Source organism: Mercenaria mercenaria, chromosome 19 (genome assembly GCF_021730395.1).
Source record: "Mercenaria mercenaria strain notata chromosome 19, MADL_Memer_1, whole genome shotgun sequence".
In the NCBI taxonomy this organism is placed as follows: domain Eukaryota; kingdom Metazoa; phylum Mollusca; class Bivalvia; order Venerida; family Veneridae; genus Mercenaria; species Mercenaria mercenaria.
Window position 1 is genome coordinate 16283453 of NC_069379.1, and position 19020 is coordinate 16302472.

The 19020-nt window shown below is 36.7% G+C and overlaps 1 protein-coding gene across 1 annotated transcript; it reads left to right on the forward strand.

The window, feature by feature from the left end:
- Positions 1–7869: 7869 nt before the first annotated feature.
- Positions 7870–16522, forward strand: LOC123542985 (uncharacterized). Its single transcript, XM_045329044.2, has 2 exons — positions 7870–8048; positions 14517–16522. Exon 2 carries the CDS (start codon positions 14632–14634, stop codon positions 16123–16125), a length of 1494 nt encoding a protein of 497 aa, XP_045184979.2. The 5' UTR covers positions 7870–8048; positions 14517–14631; the 3' UTR covers positions 16126–16522.
- The last annotated feature ends 2498 nt before the right edge of the window (positions 16523–19020 follow it).

The window sequence follows — 19020 nt, forward strand, 5'->3', positions numbered from 1 at the left end:
ACAGCCATGAAAGGACATAATAATGATACAGTCTATGTAGACACACAAAAACTTATCGTTACAATTTCCAGTTTTAAATGGGGGTAATTTTGTTAAAATTCATGTGTCAGAGTTATGGAACTTGGCTTTGTACAGTGCCTAATGACCATGAAGGCATATGTGAAGTTTCAACCCAATTAAAATAACTCGTTCCAATTGTATTTGACAGTTTCCAAACTGTCAAAATGCTTGATTTGTCGAGAACTAGCAGAAAATCATAAAAAGAACAAGTAAATGTTTCATATCTTTAATGATCATGAATATGTATTAAATACAAAACACCTCGAGCATGTGTGAATTCGAAGTTTCGACCCAATTAAAATAGTAGTTTCTGAGAAAAAAAAGCTTAATAATTGAACTTGCCTCAAAGTAGTTATTTCTATTTCATCCCGACCTACAGTCAGTTCCACAGTTACAAGAGCAGGCATAATTAGATATGAATTCATTGTCACACGGTTTATATAATATAAGCTCAGAACTAACATTCTATCTGACATGTATTCAGCCATAATATAAATTTTAGCGCAATGTTACAAAATGATGCGTAAAACTATACACACAATATAGAGGGTATAAATTTTGGCTTAATGTAGGATCTGTTATGAAAAAGCAGTGAACAAAAATACCAGTAACATAGTCAGTTCCCTTTTAGAAATAATTATTTTATGAGGTTTGAAGTTACACCCCCTTTACTATGAGAGTTTCCTATCTCAAAATAATGTCTAATTTTGCATATGTACTTGATAGATATTGAGATATTCTCAGAATCTCTACTAAAAGGCAAGCTTATTATGTGTAGCTTCCAAATTCTATCCAAGACAGGTAAAGGGAGAAAATGATAATATATAAACTTGTACATGTATATCTAGCGAAAATCGGCTAAGGTAAATCTTAATATATAAACTTATACATGTATATCTAGCGAATTTCGGCTAAGGTAAATCTTGATATATAAACTTATACATGTATATCTAGCGAATTTTGGCTAAGGTAAATCTTGATATATAAACTTATACATGTATATTTAGCGAATTTCGGCTAAGGTAAATCTTGATATATAAACTTATACATGTATATCTAGCGAATTTCGGCTAAGGTAAATCTTGATTAATATAATAGTTCTCATATTCATAACTCCTTAGGCAAAAGATGTTAATAAAATTTATACATATGCTAAAATAAAACTTGGTTGTGTAAACCAGGATAGGAATTTCAAAGTTAAATGTTAGAAATAATTACCCGTATCAAGCACTCACTGAACATGTTTTCTCGGTGGAAGATAAAATAAATCCCTCATTTTGAAAATCTTAACGGAAGTGTGTTACGGAACAATACACTTCAGGAACACACACTGCTCCGGTGCTTCAACGTCAGCATGTTTTGGATAAGTTTTTGTTTTGGGGGTATATGTTTTCTGGGCACAAAGGCAAAAGTTCAAATGAGCCGCGCCATGAGAAAATTATTATAATTATGAAAGCAAATAGTAGGAAACCGTGTGCAAATCGCATTACACGCCTGTAGATATATCTGTGAAATTATTATTCTGATCTACAATTTCAGGGGTTTCAGCGCCGATTCGGTTGATTGGATAGGACATGGTGACGATATCAATTTTTATTTGATATTTACAAAGCAAATAGTGGCAAACCGTTTGTAAATCGCATTTCAAGCCTGTTATAATATCGGGCTGTTTTGGCATATATTTATGCCACACTATAATTGAAGATATATCTGTGGAATTAAGTTTCTGATCTACAATTTGAGAGGTTCCAGCGCTGATTTGGTTCATTGGTTAGGGAAGGGTGACGATATCAATTTGCGTAAGGTTTGATTAAATACCGCGTGCAAATCCATTACAAGCCTGTTTTAATATCGGGCTGTTTATGTCTCCCTATTATTGAAGACATATCGGTGAAATTAATATTCTGATCTACAAGTTGAGGGGTTTCAGCGCCGATCTGGTTCATTGGTTAGGGCAGGGTGATGATATAAATTTGCGTCAAGTTTGATTAAATATTACAAAACAAATAGTAGGAAACCGCGTGCAAATCGCATTAAAAGCCTGTTAAAATATCGGCCTTCTGTGACATTTATGTTTGTTTTTCTCTATTATTGGAGATATATCTGTGAAATTAAAATTTTGATCTAAAATTAGAGCGGTTTCAGAGCCGATTCGGTTTGTTGGTTCGGACATGGTGACGATATCAATTTGAGTAAATTTGATATTTACTAAGCAGATAGTGACAAACCGTTCGCAAATCGCATTACAAGCCTGTTTTAATATCGGGCTGTTTTGACTTATATATTTGTATCACTCTATGATTGAAGATATATCTGTAGAATCAATTTTCTGATCTACAATTTGAGAGGTTTCAGCGCTGATTCAGTTCATTGGGTAGGTGACGGGTAGGGAAGGGTGACGATATCGATTTGCATAAAGTTTGATTAAATACCTCGTGCAAATCGCATTACAAGCCTGTTTTAATTTCCGGCTGCTGTGACTTATATGTTTGTGTCTCTCTATTATTGAAGATATATCTATGAAATTAATATACTGATCTACAATTTGAGGGGATTCAGCGCCGATTCAATTTGAGTAAAATTTGATATTTACAAAGCAATTTGAGGGGTTTCACCGCCGATTCGGTTGATTGGTTAGGACTGTATCAGTTTGAGTAAAATTTCATATTTACACAGCAAGTAGTAGGAAACGGCGTTCGAATCGCATTACAAGCCTGTTTTAATATCGGACTTTTGTTAGTTATTTGTTTGAGTCACATTATAACTGATTATATATCTGTAAAATTAATATTCTGATCTACAATTTGAGTGGTTTCAGCGGCGATCCGGTTCATTGGTTAGGGCAGGGTGACGATATCAATTTGCTTAAAATTTGATAAAATTTTACAAAGCAAATAGTAGAAAACCGCGTGCAAATCGCATTACAAGCCTGTTCTAATATCGGGCTGCTGTGACTTATATGTTTTTGTCTCTGTAATATTGTAGATATATCGGTGAAACTAATATTGTGATCTACAATTTGAGGTTTTTCAGCGCCGATTCAGTTTATTTTTTCGGACACGGTGACGATATCAGTTTCAGTAAAATTTGATATTAACAAACCAAATAGTGGCAAACCGTTTGCAAATCGCATTACAAACCTGTTTAAATATCGGGCTGTTGTGACTTATATGTTTGTGTCTTCCTATTATTGAAGATATATCTGAAAAATTCATATTCTGACCTACAATTTGAGGGGTTTTAGCGCCGATTCGGTTCATTGGTTAGGGCAGGGTGACGATATCAGTTTGCGTAAAATTTGATTAAATTTTAAAAAGCAAATAGTAGCAAACCGCGTGCAAATTGCATTACAAGCTTGATTTAAGATCGGGCTGCTGTGACTTACATGTGTGTGCCTCTCTATTATTGAAGATATATCTATGAAATTAATATTCAGATCTACAATTTCAGGGGTTTCAGCGCCGATTTGGTTCGGACATGGTGACGATATCAATTTGAGTAAAATATGATATTTACAATGCAAATAGTGGCAAACCGTTTGCAAATCGCATTAAACGCCTGTTTTAATATCGGGATGTTGTGACTTACATGTTTGCGTCTCCCTATAATTGAAGATATATCTGTATATTAAATAATATTCTGATCTGTAATTTGAGGGGTTTCACCGCCGATTCGGTTGATTTGTTAGGACAGGGTTATTGTATCAGTTTGAGTAAAATTTCATATTTACAGAGCAGGTAGTAGGAAACCACGTGCGAATCACATTACAAGCCTGTTTTAATATCGGGCTGTTGTGACATATATATGTTTGTGTTTCCCTATTATTGAAGATATATCTGTACAATTAATATTCTGTTTTAAAATTTGAGGGGTTTTACCGCCGACTCTGTTGATTGGTTAGGACAGGGTTACTGTATCAGTTTGAGTAAAATTTCATATTTACAGAGCAAGTAGTAGGAAACGGCCTTCAAATCGCAATACAAGCCTGTTTTAATATCGGTATGTTGTGACTTATATGTTTGTGTCAGACTAAAATTGAAGATATATATGTGATATTAATATCCTGATCTGCAATTTGATGGGTTTCAGCGCCGATTCGGTTTATTGGTTCGGACATAGTGACGATATCAATTTGAGTAAAATTTGATATTTACAAAGCAAATAGTGGCAAACCGGGTGCAAATCGCATTACAAGCCTGTTTTAATATCGGGCTGGTGTGACTTATATGTTTGTGTCTCTCTATTATTGAAGACATATCTGTGAAATTAATATTCTGATCTACAATTTGAGGGGTTTCACGGCCGATCCGGTTGATTGGTTAGGACAGGGTGACTGTATCAGTTTGAGTAAAATTTCACATTTACCGAGCAATTAGTAGGAAACGGCGTGCGAATCGCATTACAAGCCTGTTTTAATATCGGGCTATAGTTGAAGATATATCTGTGAAATTAGTATTCTGATCTACAATCTGAGGGGTCTCACAGCCGATTCGGTTCATTCGTTAGGGCAGCGTGACGATATAATTTACGTAAAATTTGATTAAATTTTACAAAGCAAATAGTAGGAAACCGCGTGCAAATCGCATTACAAGCCTGTTTTAATATCGGGTTGCTGTGACTTAATACCAGATTTATATAGCGCCCTTTTCATGATAAACACGTTCAAAGGCTCTTTATATATAGCAAACGCAGCCACAGAGGGCGCGAAATTCATCCTCCACTAGTACAGACACAGAGCGATCTGACCAGAGGGACAGAGTGAGATAAAGCACCCAGAACAGACAGAACAGAGAGAGATACAGGCCTGTCCGGCTAACTTAGCCTAGCTCTTTGCGAATAGACAGTCTGGTCCTTTAACGTGCCCGGTGTACAGCACCGATACCCGCGAAGCCGTCTTTCCTGTAAAGAACCAATACAGGCCTCTTAGTCAGGTGGGAGACGCTCAAGAGCATCTCAGAAATTTCCAGTTCCTGGACCGGGATACGAACCCCGGACATCTGGATTGGCAGTCAAGCGTGTTACCACTAGACCACCGGCCCACCTATAAAAAACAACTAGTATGGGTCCAGACTATCCTGCATATCTGCGCAGTCTGGTCAGGATCCGTGTTGTTCGCTAACGGTTTCTCTAATGACAGTAGGCTTTGAATGCAAACAGCATGGAACCTGACGAGAGTGCGCAGATGTGCAGGTATGTCTTGATCCATGCTGGTCACAAAGATACTATGTTGGTTTTCTTATGGCGCGGCTCAAATGAACATCGAAGATATTACAAATTTACATTATCAAAAATATGTTGACTCTGTTTTTTCTAAACACAAATTAATTGATATTCATTTAATCTTATTAAAGAAATCTTATTGCATTTTATATAAATGATAGTTCATAAATTGCGATCGTGTTATTTTTTTATTTTTATTTATTTCTTTTTTTTTTTTTTTTTTTTTTTTTTTTTTTTTTTGATTTAACGTCGCACCGACACATGATAGGTCATACGGCGACTTTCCAGCTTTAATGGTGGAGGAAGACCCCAGGTGCCCCTCCTTTCATTATATCATCACGAGCGGGCACCTGGGTAGAACCACCGACCTTCCGTAAGCCAGCTGGATTTGTTTGTTTGTGGTTTAACGCCGTTTGTCAACAGTATCTCAATCATGTAACGACGTGTTGTTAACCTAACCAGTGCTCCTGTATTTTGTACCAGTACAAATCTGTTCTCCGCAAGTGACTGCCAATTTACCCACGTGAATAAGAAGTGGAGGACAAATGATTCGTATAGTAGAACAACGCTTTACATTACTAAGCAAAGCCGGTGTAATGAAGTATTTCGACCCCCATAGAATAATGACCCCCGGTCATTATTCTATAGAAAATGTGACTCCTTTCCTGTAAAATATTGACTCCCCTTATAAAAAACTGACTCCCTTTGAAAACTCTATAGAATAACGACCCCCACGGTCATTATTCTATAGAAAAACTGACCCCTCCAAGTAAAATACTGACTCCCTAAAGATGACTCCCTTCGAATCTCATAGAATAACGACCCCGGTTATTATTCTATAGAAAAAGTGACTCCTTCCATGTAAAATACTCACTGCCGAAATTACTACATTCGAACTCTCATACAATATCGATTCCCGAACATTATTCTATTTAAAAAAGTTACTCTTTCCGTGTAAAACACCGGCTCCTAAAAAGACTTTCGACGATAATATCTATTAAAAAGTGAACCCCACCAAACCTAACGGACTATTTTACTAGATCTACAACTCTAATACCCTCCATTGCCAATAGTTAACATTTTGATTGTACTGCTACTACTGGTGCCGCTACTTCTATTGCTATTACTACATGTATTTCTTCTTCTTCTACTACTACTACTACTACTTCTACTACTACTGCTACAACTGCTACTACTGATACTACTATACCTGCTTCCACTAATACGTCTTGTACATCTACCTCTTCTTCTCCTGCTGCTGTTGTTGCTGTCACTTATTCCTCTGCTGCTGCTGCTGCTACTGCTACTGCAACTGCCACTACCACTGCCACTGCCACTGCCACTACTACTACTACTGCTACTACTACTACTACTACTACGTTCTATTGTTGCCGCTACCGTACTTTACTGCCACTGCTAAGTATTGCAACTTCTATTAATACTAAGTTCTATGCTATCAGTTTCTTGTGCAGTTTTCTTCTGAAGAATTACTTCATACCGAAGTTTGCAGGGATTATTAACACTGGTGTGTTTTGTGAACTTATTGTGAATTGTTATTTTCCTGAAAAAAAAATGTATACACCAAGATACAGCGTCTAGAAATAGAATCCCTTTTCCCGTTGCGGAATGTTCTGATTTCTGTGTCAAGTGATGGTATCTGGGGCTAATGGTCAAACGGAAGGACGGACGGAAGGACGAACAAGGGCAAATCTATATGCCCCCTCCCCCGAGTGGGGGCATAAAATGCAGCAATTAGGCCTTAGATACATGAGTAATCACTAAATTTGACCAAATGACCGGGGGTCATTTTTTTTATGGGAGTCAATATTCTTCATGAGGTTCAGTTTACTTCACGTGGGGGAGTCATAGTACTATGATCTGGAGGTCATAATACTATGACCGGGGGGTCACTTTTTCTATAGAATAATGACCGGGAGGTCATTATTCTGTGGGGGTCGAAATACTTCATTACACCTGTAGATACATTACAGGTACCTATTGCAAAAGGAGATTGACAACGATTGCAAATTCTGTACCATGTTCGTTGTGATAACTAACTACTTCATGATGTGTTGTAGTTACCTTACAAATAACCTTTTTTTATTATGTTGTGACAGTGATTGATCGTCGAACAAAATTTTGTGCTAAATCATGATGAAATGGGAAAAGCTCCAACACAGTCGGCAGAGGAATGTTTTTCAACGATTGGTAGTAGTTTATCGAGTGGTCGCAAAGGTCTAATCCTTTCATTAACACGATAGTGTTCATTTATCAACCTTTTATCAATGTATGCTAGTTATTAGCTTCTATTGCTTCTATGACAGTAGCTTATTGAGTACACGACCCCTACTGACTTTGGGGTCACCAGGTCATAGGTCAATGTCACCAGGTCAAAGGTCAAGGTGCTGCGTGGGTATTTGTCACCATTAGTGACAGCTCTTGTTCAAGGAGAAGGATACCTCTTACGCAGCGGCAGTTTGGTGTAACACTGAAACAGGAAATAAATTTCAATACTAACAAATGCATTTCACCTTTAATAAGCTTCCGTATTGAAGAGCCTGGAGTAGTTTTTAATGCGTATTAGGAAAAGTTGTAAGTGGATCGTGCATTATTATTTTTATGCTTTTCAAGAGTAATTGCTGTTGAAATATACTATAATCTAAAAGTTTTATTTGGACTTTGGAACTGATTTTTGTGGCGCTATTTGATCATAAAGTGTATTCAGTTTATCACAAGACGACCCCGGTGTGCAGCGACTATGGAATACGGTAAGTATTTCTTACGTGGTCTTACGTATTTGTCTTGGTAAAATTCTGTCCTTGTGAAATATCAGAAACATACGAGATACCATATAATTTCATGGAAAACACAATGTTTTACGATAACATATAAAAAAAAATACTTTCTAAAATACAGCCAGCTAAAATCAACCAACTAAAATAAGGCAAGGAACCTCCGTGGCCGAGTGGTTAAGGTCTCTGACTTCAAATCTCTTGCCCCTCATCGATGTGGGTTCGTGCCTCACTTGGTGCATTGAATTCTTCACGAGAGGAAGCTATCAAGTTGCCTTTTGGAAGGTCTATGGTTCTACCCAAGTACCAGCCCGTAAGGAAATAATGCACGGAGGGGAACCTGGGTCTTCCTCTACCATCAAAATTGGGAAGTCGCCATATGGCCTATATTTGTGTCGGCGCGACGTTAAATCCAACAAAAAAACAACAACAAGAAAACGATAGATATATTCCATAAAATTTTGCTATTATGCAATAGCTTCTATACCTAGTATGTATATGTCGAATAGAATCTCCAGAAAGCGGACATTAAAATCACCATCTATTAAAAGAACATTTTACAGTGAACTGTATTGTATTTGTCCGTTACGATGTATCACGTATTTTGATCATCAAAAATATAAAATGTATGAAATGAACACATATCGTGTCCAATGCTGCATAAAGAACAATGTTTACGTGACACAATCATAAATATACCCTTTTTACATACGGAAGAAATCATTTTTCTGAAGCATATTAGTGCTAAAAATGTACATTATAGCACTGTTGCTGCTGGAACAAATGATCGGAAAGTAAACTTTCAATATTTGTTGGAATAAAGTAACATTTTCTTCTGTAAATCATGATTCACTAGCATAAAGGTCAGAATCCATTGGGTCACATATCATTGTATTGGTTCTGCTGTCTTATATATCAATTATTGCAAACCTTTTACGAAAACAATTATTATGTCAATAAGTAACATTTTTCTCGCATGCTATATAATCATAATATTTAACAAAACAAAAAACCACAGCACATTGAACTGAATTCTACTAGGAAATGCACGCTATTAGACCTGATCGAAAATATGTGTGAAATCTGACGGTATTCCACAGATAACTTATCTACGTATCGGTTTGTGAGCAAATGCATTTGACAAAAATGTACCAAATATTGCAATGCATAGCAATGTTCCAGGGCTCTAAATACATTTAAAAAGTAGTTGCGTCAAAGTATCATTACCGAATGTCTATAATTTATTCTTGTTTGAATTTTACCTGTTACTTTTGACAAGAAATATTTTAACACCTATTAACAATTTTGACAATACTTTATCGTTTAAGTTTGTAATCTAATCTAAGTTAATCAATATAATATTCTTTATAATAATTCGGATATTTAATTTACCTCAATATTTTCACAAGCAGTTTTTTTTTTTAATTATTTTCATTTGAAATGATATTGATTTATTTACCCTTTTCTCGCTTCATTTTTTAATGTTTCATTTACGCCATGCTTTTCAATCCTGCAAGCCTAAAAAGTAGCACAAATGCCATGCGCTTTTGTCTTAGACGAAGAAAAAAAATAACATTGGGTTTACGCACCAAACTAGGCCTTCCGTAAACTCGTGGAAGTCGAACCCAGGACTGCAAGCACTTTATCTTCGATGCTATATGATATTATTAACTATCATTCTCATGGTCTATATTTATCCTTTGTTACCACTATGGGGAATTACATGATCAAGTTGCTTCAATATCATCGCATAGTATTCATGTATTTATTTGTTTTAGTTTAGAGATTATTTTGATCGTGAGATTCCCACAGTGTGCTACATTTTGTATTAACTTGTAAAAAGTGTTTTACTATGATGTTTAAACCTATGTTATCATGTCACGGTGTTAACTTGTCAGACCATTATGTGATAAACTACTTCATCATATCCATGCACCGTGTGATCCAAAATTGTGGAAAACAAGTTGCATTATTTTGTCCATTCATTTATTTCATAGTTCAACATTTCATTACATGGTGCAAAATATACATATATGAAACCAAGAAAAAAAAATGGAAGCTAAACTGCATTAAATGATGAATGTTATTAACACAAATAAAACTTGCAACAAGTTCTGCAAACAAGATTTAAACAAAAGGTTGCTTTGATAAGAGATTTATACTTAAAATATATCATTCATTGCAAATAAATAGCTTTGATTAAAACTATGTGTATATAATAAGAAGGAAAAATAGAAATATTAAACCATGTCACAACATTAAGATAACAGGATGACACAAAACAAGGAAACTAATCCTTATTTCCATTGTGGTCCTTTATCAAAATGTAGCTGACACAAGAAACAACAACTGTTTCATCAAATTGAATGAAAAAATGAAATGGCACATTAACTGAAGCTTGGGATCATCATTATCACAGACAGGAAATGAGCCGTGCCATGAGAAAACCAACATAGTGGGTTTGCGACCAGCATGGTTCCAGACCAGCCTGCGCATCCGCGCAGTCTGGTCAGGATCCATGCTGTTCGCTTTCAAAGCCTATTGGAATTAGAGAAACTGTTAGTGAATAGCATGGATCCTGACCAGACTGCGCGGATGCCCAGGCTCAGGTCTGGATCCATGCTAGTCGCAACCCCACTATGTTGGTTTCCTCATGACAAGGCTCAAATGAAAATGGAAATGGGATATCAGAGAATTATCATTATTTTCTACAGACTATTAAAGATGGAGAAAAATTGCTATCTGTTTTGGAAAAAAATACCAAAAAGAAAAAAAAAGTCATTAAATCATATTAGACTATTTTAGTACTACAGGAATAAAATTAAAACCTCAGACACTACAATCGCATTCAAAAGAGTTTTTAATTACCACATCTACTGAGGAAGATATATTGATTTAGTGTTGTCCGTTTGTCTGTCCGTCTGTCCGAGCCCTCATTTGCAAACTTAGGTGAATGAGGTGCATTTTGATGTCATTGATTCCGTAAGACTTTTCTGTAGATATTTTCCTTTAACGTGGCTAAAAGAACAATAGAGATAACAAAAGAATAGCCACATAAATACCCAGGAGCGTCCATCTTTCTGCATCTTATCCGACGCCAGTGGAGGGATTTACATCAAACTTTACAAGTTGTGCATATCGTCCGCATTTTCCGTTTCATGAATTCCAGCGGAGTCTTTGGTCTTGATTCGTCAAAATTAATGGTGTTTTAATCACTTTCATATAGATTCATTTTCTGAACTTCAACTAAACCTTACAGAAGTTGTTGTTGGTGTTAGATTTAACGTCGCAAAGACACATGATAGGTCATATGGCGACTTTCCAGCTTTAATGGTGGAGGAAGACCAAAGGTGTCCCAGGTGCCCAACCGTGCATTATTTCATCACGAGCGGGCACCTGGGTAGAACCTCCGACCTTCCGTAAGCCAGCTGGATGGCTTCCGCACATGAAGAATTCAGCGCCCCGAGTGAGGCTCGAACCCACATCGACGAGGGGCAAGTGATTTGAAGTCAGCGACCGTAACCACTCGGCCACGGAGGCCCCTCCTTACAGAAGTGATTACTGTCAAGCGTAATTATCCATAATGTAGACATTTTTCAATCCGATAATTTTCAGCGGTGTTAAGGCCCTTGATTCATCAATGTTTGATGTTTTGGTCATTTACAGGACTAATCAGTGCTAAGTCAAGCTATATGTATTGTCGGCAAGTTCCGGTTCAGCTGTTCAGTCGAGCTATGGCCCTCGATTTGCCGTATTCTACATTGTCCGGGCAACAAGTATAAAAACTCCAAACTTCACAAAAGGATCATCGCCAAGCGCAGTTTTGTAATTCATGGGCATGTCCCGAATCGGAGATTTTCAGCAGATTTATTGCCATTGATTCGTTAGAATTTATGATGATTTAGCTACTTCTCTTATACATATAGAGTAGATTTCCACCAAATCCTGCAAAGGGTGAAAAGTGCCAGGTATTACTATGGATATAATTAGCATGTTCCGATGGAGCGATTTTCAGGGGAATAATATCCCTTCATTTTTCAAATTTTAGGATATTTTCGCAACTTGTCTTATACCACAGGGAAGATGTCCAACAAACATTTCAGGTTTTTTAATACCAAGCCTACTCAGTAGTTAAAAATATAATCGGCATGTTCCATTTATTTCGGCATATATTCAGCATTGTTACGGCCCGTAATTTGTAATACTTAAAAGCGTAAAACTGCTTGCTATTTACAATTAGGCTGACTTCCACCAAAACTCACTAGTGATTAGTTTAAAAAAAAAATAGTTTTGCATCTTGTCATCATATTTTGATGAATTGAGTCATGACCCTTGATGTGTACAATTCTTTGATCTGTGCTACTTCTCCTATACCAATGGTTGGAGTTACCTCAAACTTCACAGGAGGTATCACAGTTGTATAAATTTGTGAATTGTTATGGTTCAGTGATTTCCCTGGGAGCCCTTAATTTGTGGCGTTCCACAATTTCTACATGGTAAGTGGTGTGATAAATACGTTTTTCTTGAAAAACAGTCTCTAGTTACTGCATCACTATTCAACGTATAGTTACTACTACTACTACTACTGCTACTACTACTACCACTGCCACTGCCACTGCTACTACCACCACCACCACCACTACTTCTACTACTACTATTACTGCTACCACCACTACCACTGCCCTCATACTACCGCCACCTCCACCACTACTTCTACTACTACTACTACTAGTACTACTGCTACTACTACTACCACTGCCACTGCCACTGCTACTACCACCACCACCACCACTACTTCTACTACTACTATTACTACTACCACCACTACCACTGCCCTCATACTACCGCCACCTCCACCACTACTTCTACTACTACTACTACTAGTACTACCACTGCCACTACTACTACCACCATCACGACCACCACCACCACTATTCCTACTACTACTACCACTGCTACTACTAATACTACTACTGCTAGTACTACTGCTACTTCTACTTCTACTTCAACTACTACTAACTGTCAGAGTTTTTTTTCTCTGTCATCTTAAGGTTCTTTACTTACTCAAGATGTTTCTAGAGATTACGGAGACTTAATGCAGTTTCACTTTCTATTGTATGATATTATATATTTCAATATTTTCCGTGAATTGGTTTTTCGTGACCGTAATAGTTTATTACTGATACCATTCATTCTTCAATCACTTGTACACAACCTTAGCATACCATATTGTCCAGATTTTAAACCCATGATGCCGGTGTGACCTTAACGCTAAATAAGTTAAATCTCTAAACAGGTTATCCTCGTTGTGTAATTCGATTAGATTAAGGTCCATGTTGATGGTCATGACACTAAGTGTGATAATTATGATATTAGTCAAAGCTACTTGTTAACTACTGGTATAAAACAAAAAGGGAATTTTGCGACAGACCTCTTAGACTAAGACATTCCCCTGCCAAATCTAGTCTTCTACGAAAAGATATAGATGTAACGTGTGTATTTTATTCATCTACTTAGTAGAATTTGCGAAGTATTTAAATGCCTCTGTGTATAACTTTTTTTCTCAGCATTTGTTGGCATGCATTATCACACTTGTGTGATAAAAGTCAAAGAATGTCTTGGACACTAACGCAAAACATATTTTGTTGATATTTAAAAGTTACCTGAAATACAACGTTTACAAAAGTATATTTTAAATTAATTTCAGCCATCCAATTTAAGACGACACTATATTCTAAGTCACATAAACGTATTAGATATTTTAAACAAGAAAATTTGATTGAGTACAAACACGTTTAAAAGGTAGTTTTGAAAAAAGTCAGAATCTCCGCCTTTCTATATTTATGCCCCCGAAGGTGGGCATATTGAAAATTGCATCTTGCGTCCGTGTAACTGTTTGTCTGGTCTGTAACCCTGCCATGCCAAATGGATTTTGATATATCCTTGCATAAATGTTAGATGTGTCGACGTGTCAGGCGCAAGACCCAAATTCATAGCTTCAAGGTCACGGTAACACTTAGATGTCAAATGTTAGAACAATGTCTGTTTCGTGTCTGGTCCATAACTCTGGCTTTTGAAATAACTTGGCATAAATGTTCACCATAAAAAGACGACGTTTCATGTGCAAGGTCCAGAACACTACCTCCAAGGCCAAGCTCACACTTAGAGATCAAATGTTAACAATGTCTGTTTCGTGTCCGGTCCATTACTCTGTAATCTTTGAAGGCATTTTAAAACCACTTGACATAAATGTTTACCATAATAAGACAATGTGTCATGCGTAAGACCCAGACCCCTAGCTCCAAAAATGCTCGGGGCATTTGTCACTGATAATGACAGGTCTTGTTAAACTTTAAAATACTATTATCACGGTCACTGCAGAGGAGGAAATTGGGTGCGACATACAATGGCGATAATTCTGAATGCTTCGTATTTTTCTTTCAGGAATGTTCAATGGTGCCATGAACGTGAATCAGCGGGCTCCACTTCTAGACAGCAGTTTTCAAATCTTACATGATTATTAAGCTACATTCCGTTCCGTATTTCAAGCTATTGTGAGATGGAACCTTATCAGCTGATAACTAGATATGAATCATTAAATGGAAGGAAATGGTTACCTAATTCCTTTTATAACGAGGCCCTTGACAAACTCGGCTATACAAAGGAGCGTTTGGAGGAAAGAGTCAAAATATATGACAATGGAGCCGAAGGTATTGCCAGAGTAGCATGTAGAAACTATCCAGAAAGCATAAATGTTATTATTCCCGGAAGTCGTGGCGAAGGAATGACAGTTTCATGGAAAAGTGATTTAGATTTGATGTTTGTTCAGCCAGCAGTTAGATGTTTTGAAATTTATCCAACGACAGATTTCAAAGCAGTTGAAAACTGCGTGGCAGCCTTTGAACTTGATTTAGATGATGTTCCCGCAGGATATACAAAATTACATTTAAAACATGTTGTAAGGTCCAGGGAATATATCTCACTTACATCAAGAATTCAGGAATCATTGACGGACAACGATTATTTGAAAAATGGCCAAAGATTGATTGAAGCGGTAGAGTATGGTTGCAAACATGTAAAAGTAGAAGGTTGGATCAGCGAAAATTACCAGTGTGATGATGTAACTGGACCTGCACAACCACGTCAGTTTCCTCTTCCATATCCGAACTGCTATGTGTCTATAGACTTTGTTCAAGCATTTCCCTGTGCGTACCAATCGGTATTATATGATTGGTTTAAACGAGAGAGACAAAATGCCTGGCCTAGTTCAGATGACCTGAATGCAGTGAAAGAAACAGATGTATTTGTTGTATCTGTTGGGTTGTCCGGCAGTAAAGAGGAGAATTTGCAATGGAGAATTTCTTTAACACTTGCAGAGAGATCTCTGGTACGCTCATTCAATGACACGCAGATAAAGGTGTATGCTGCAATGAAAATGCTGGCGAAACATGAACTGAAACCATTATGCGCTAATATCACTTCATACATAGTGAAAAACCTGATCTTCTGGGTGTTTGAAAAGAGATCGGGCACATTTCAGAGACACGAATTCGTTGAGATATTATTGCAGACGCTGATATTCTTGAAAGATTGTATAACTTTTGGATGCATTCCAAATTACATGATTCCGTCTAGGAATTTGTTACGAGGCAAAGTCTCACAAGAGGAAGCATACACTTTGAAAGAGCATCTCGATATTTTGATTGCAGACGATTCAACTGTACTACTTCGTTGTCCTTTGGTAAACAAAATGGCAGAACTATCGGAGGATGAGACTAAAGAGAGACTGTTATTTAGGGAACTCTCGGACAAGTTATTTCTTGCAGTCGTTGCTGTTCCACCGCATACATTTGACATAATTGAACACTTATTTCATATGGCACAAAACCCCTATGAATATATTCAGACGTACATTAGTTGTGTGTTACCAATCATAAGAGAGACAAATCCCTTCGGTCTATTTACTCTATTAAAAACAATGGCGGATGAGGAAATCACAAGTCGGATGTTGAAAGGATTTGAGCTTAGCTATGATAAAATGTGGATGGATTAAGAACTATAATAGATAAATAAGACACTTGTGAATACTTTGCAGACCCACTGGAAAGAAACTTTACTTGTCGTTTACTCACATGCCATCGTTACATTCTTGTTTAAGACAACTGCATTGTATATACATGTACTAGCATGTTATAGTTCATACCGATGTAACTTAGTAAACATTTTTCAACTTATACTGCGCTATCCATAGTTACAGTGAGGGGTGTACCCGTTCGGTTTACTCAAGACATGGAATGGAGAATACGAATAGCTTAAATGTGTCTTTTAACAAAAGCGAGGGGACATTTTTTTTCTGATGCAATTCGTTCTCAAAATGTAATTGAAGGTAGTGCGTCCGTTACGACAGTCAGGCTATTCTTATACGTTTGTTTATTTATTCTCCTTAGGCATTCCGACATTTTCCGAGGTTAAGTACCCTAATGCACACTTGAATTTCCGTAAAATCCGGAAAATGCCGATATGACAAGCAGAATACCTAAAAAGGTGTAAGAGATATCGGTGTTTTCGTATTACATATTCTACTTGTGATACACTAAAAGATCATATGAGCCGCGCCATGGGAAAACCAACATAGTGGGTATGCGACTAGCATGGATCCAGACCAGCCTGCGCATCCGCGCAGTCTGGTCAGGATCCATGCTGTTCGCTTTCAAAGTCTATTGGAATTAGAGAAACTAATAGCGAACAGCATGGATCCTGACCAGACTGCGTGGATCCATGCTGGTCGCAAACCCACTATGTTAGTTTTCTCATGGCGCGGCTCATATTTACATATCTGAAATGCATATATTAAAAAGATCTAAATTGATATTCAACAAAAACACGACCTACATTTATACTGCAGCAATATTATGTTTCTTAAAATAAACAAAAAGATGATATTAAAGATAATTCCGTAAAAAGTGTACATCAAATGACGATAATTGTTATTTTACAAACTTCGTAAGACTCTGTTTTGTGACGCCCTAGTCGATTTTTACTCTATTTTATTACCCGCTTCAGCGGCCACCCCTCATCCGCGGTCAGCGGTCAACGATTTTGCCTCATGGCCACCACATTTACCCCTATCAGCAGCTAAATATTTTTATTTTTTCAAAATGTAAATATATATATATTAGGGGAAAAAACATCTAGTCAGCTTCTTTACTTTCACAATCTATTAATGCGATTAGTTTTTTGTCCCCTTTTCGGTGTACAATAATTTTCAAGGAAAAATATTTAACATGGGATGAAAAACATCTTGTCATATTTTTCTCCAATGTTGTGTAAAAAAAGCTAAAGTAAAAACAAGGTAAGCAATTTGGGAAGAAAACAACGAGTTTGTTCTTCTCGGTTTTCGTAAAAGAAACATATCAAGGAATAAAACCTAAGCATACAGAGAAGGAAAAATAGGTAAGTTTTTTATTTATTTTTTCTTCTGGTCAGTGTCTTCTTCTATGTTAATGTACAGATACTAAGGGGGAAAAACTAACAAACTAATTTGTTTGTTTTGTTTTCTCTCCCTTAATTAAGATATAAAAAGTAGGGAGAACGAAATAACCAGGGAGAGAAAATTCCAAGTGGTCGTTTTTTTTCTCCCTTGTATCTGCATAAAATCTACAGTATAACACTCATGTCATGAGAAAGTATCTAAACATCCATCAAGAAATGTAACAGCTTAGCATAATGTGTTGTTACAGACAGATTTCTCCCAATCCTTTATTACCCAGTCTTGGGTGGGTGTGTTTGACTGTTTTGGGTTCAGCACCTTTTTTCAACAGTTTTCCTGTTACAACAGGACGTTAACATATCCTGTATTATTGGATTCTGTACCAGTACTAATTTGAATCCGATGTAACTCATTGCAGACTTGGAGCGGTCTTCTGCGCATGCCCGAAAGTGATTATCAATTGTAGCGCTCGGCAAAAATATGCATACATGTATTTTGCATGTGCGCATGCATTTAGTGTACAATATGCATAAAATACTGACTAAAGGTTAGGGTTAGTATCACCATGGTTACAAAGTATATACATTTATGATATTTTCGTTCAAATTTAGTTAATCCGGTATGTACCGGAGTCTGTAATTTATACCGACGCTCCAAATCTGCATTGAGTCACAGTCATTTGAATCAGAAGAGGATGATGAAATGATTCCAGACACACTGTACTAAATCAAATCAACAGAGACAACATATGCCTCACCACAGGATCAAACTTACGACCATGAGATCCTATTGAAGTTAAGTGTGTGTATGTGTGATGATCCTTGTTGGCCAATTCACATTTAATTTCCACATTCTCAAATGAACAGGTCATAGTATTATTTGGGAAAGTGCATTCGTATAGCAGAAAACTATCGAAAACGCTCTAAAAGCGACTATGTTCAACTTTATTCAGAAAATTTTAATGAGCTCTTCAGTTCTTTGTTTCATGTCTCGTAAATTAATGTCGAAACAGAACGCACTATAAACATCATGCAAGAGGGATTAGATACGCTATAATCGAGCCTAATGACATTGCTTTATATGCATATCTAAGAGCCATAGCCGAAATTCCTCTAAACAAACCACTCTGCCCAAAATTCATTTTATGTCCTTTAATATTGCAATATATACAGCATCCAAGACGGATTATGTACCCTTCAAAGAACCTAAAAGTACACAAACGAAGTAACGGTCCACAACCGACAAAAAATATAATTCCTCTAAAATATATTGTGATTAGGTGATAAGTTAGCGTGTATTGGTTATATACATGCTTGGTAAACTGAAACCTGTGAGGATTGATATCAAATAAGTAAATGAAACAACAAAATGTAGAATGCAAACTAATCTTGACGCAAGCACTTCCAAGAACTACTGTATTAATAAAGGACGCGGAAGCACTTCCAAGAACTACTATAT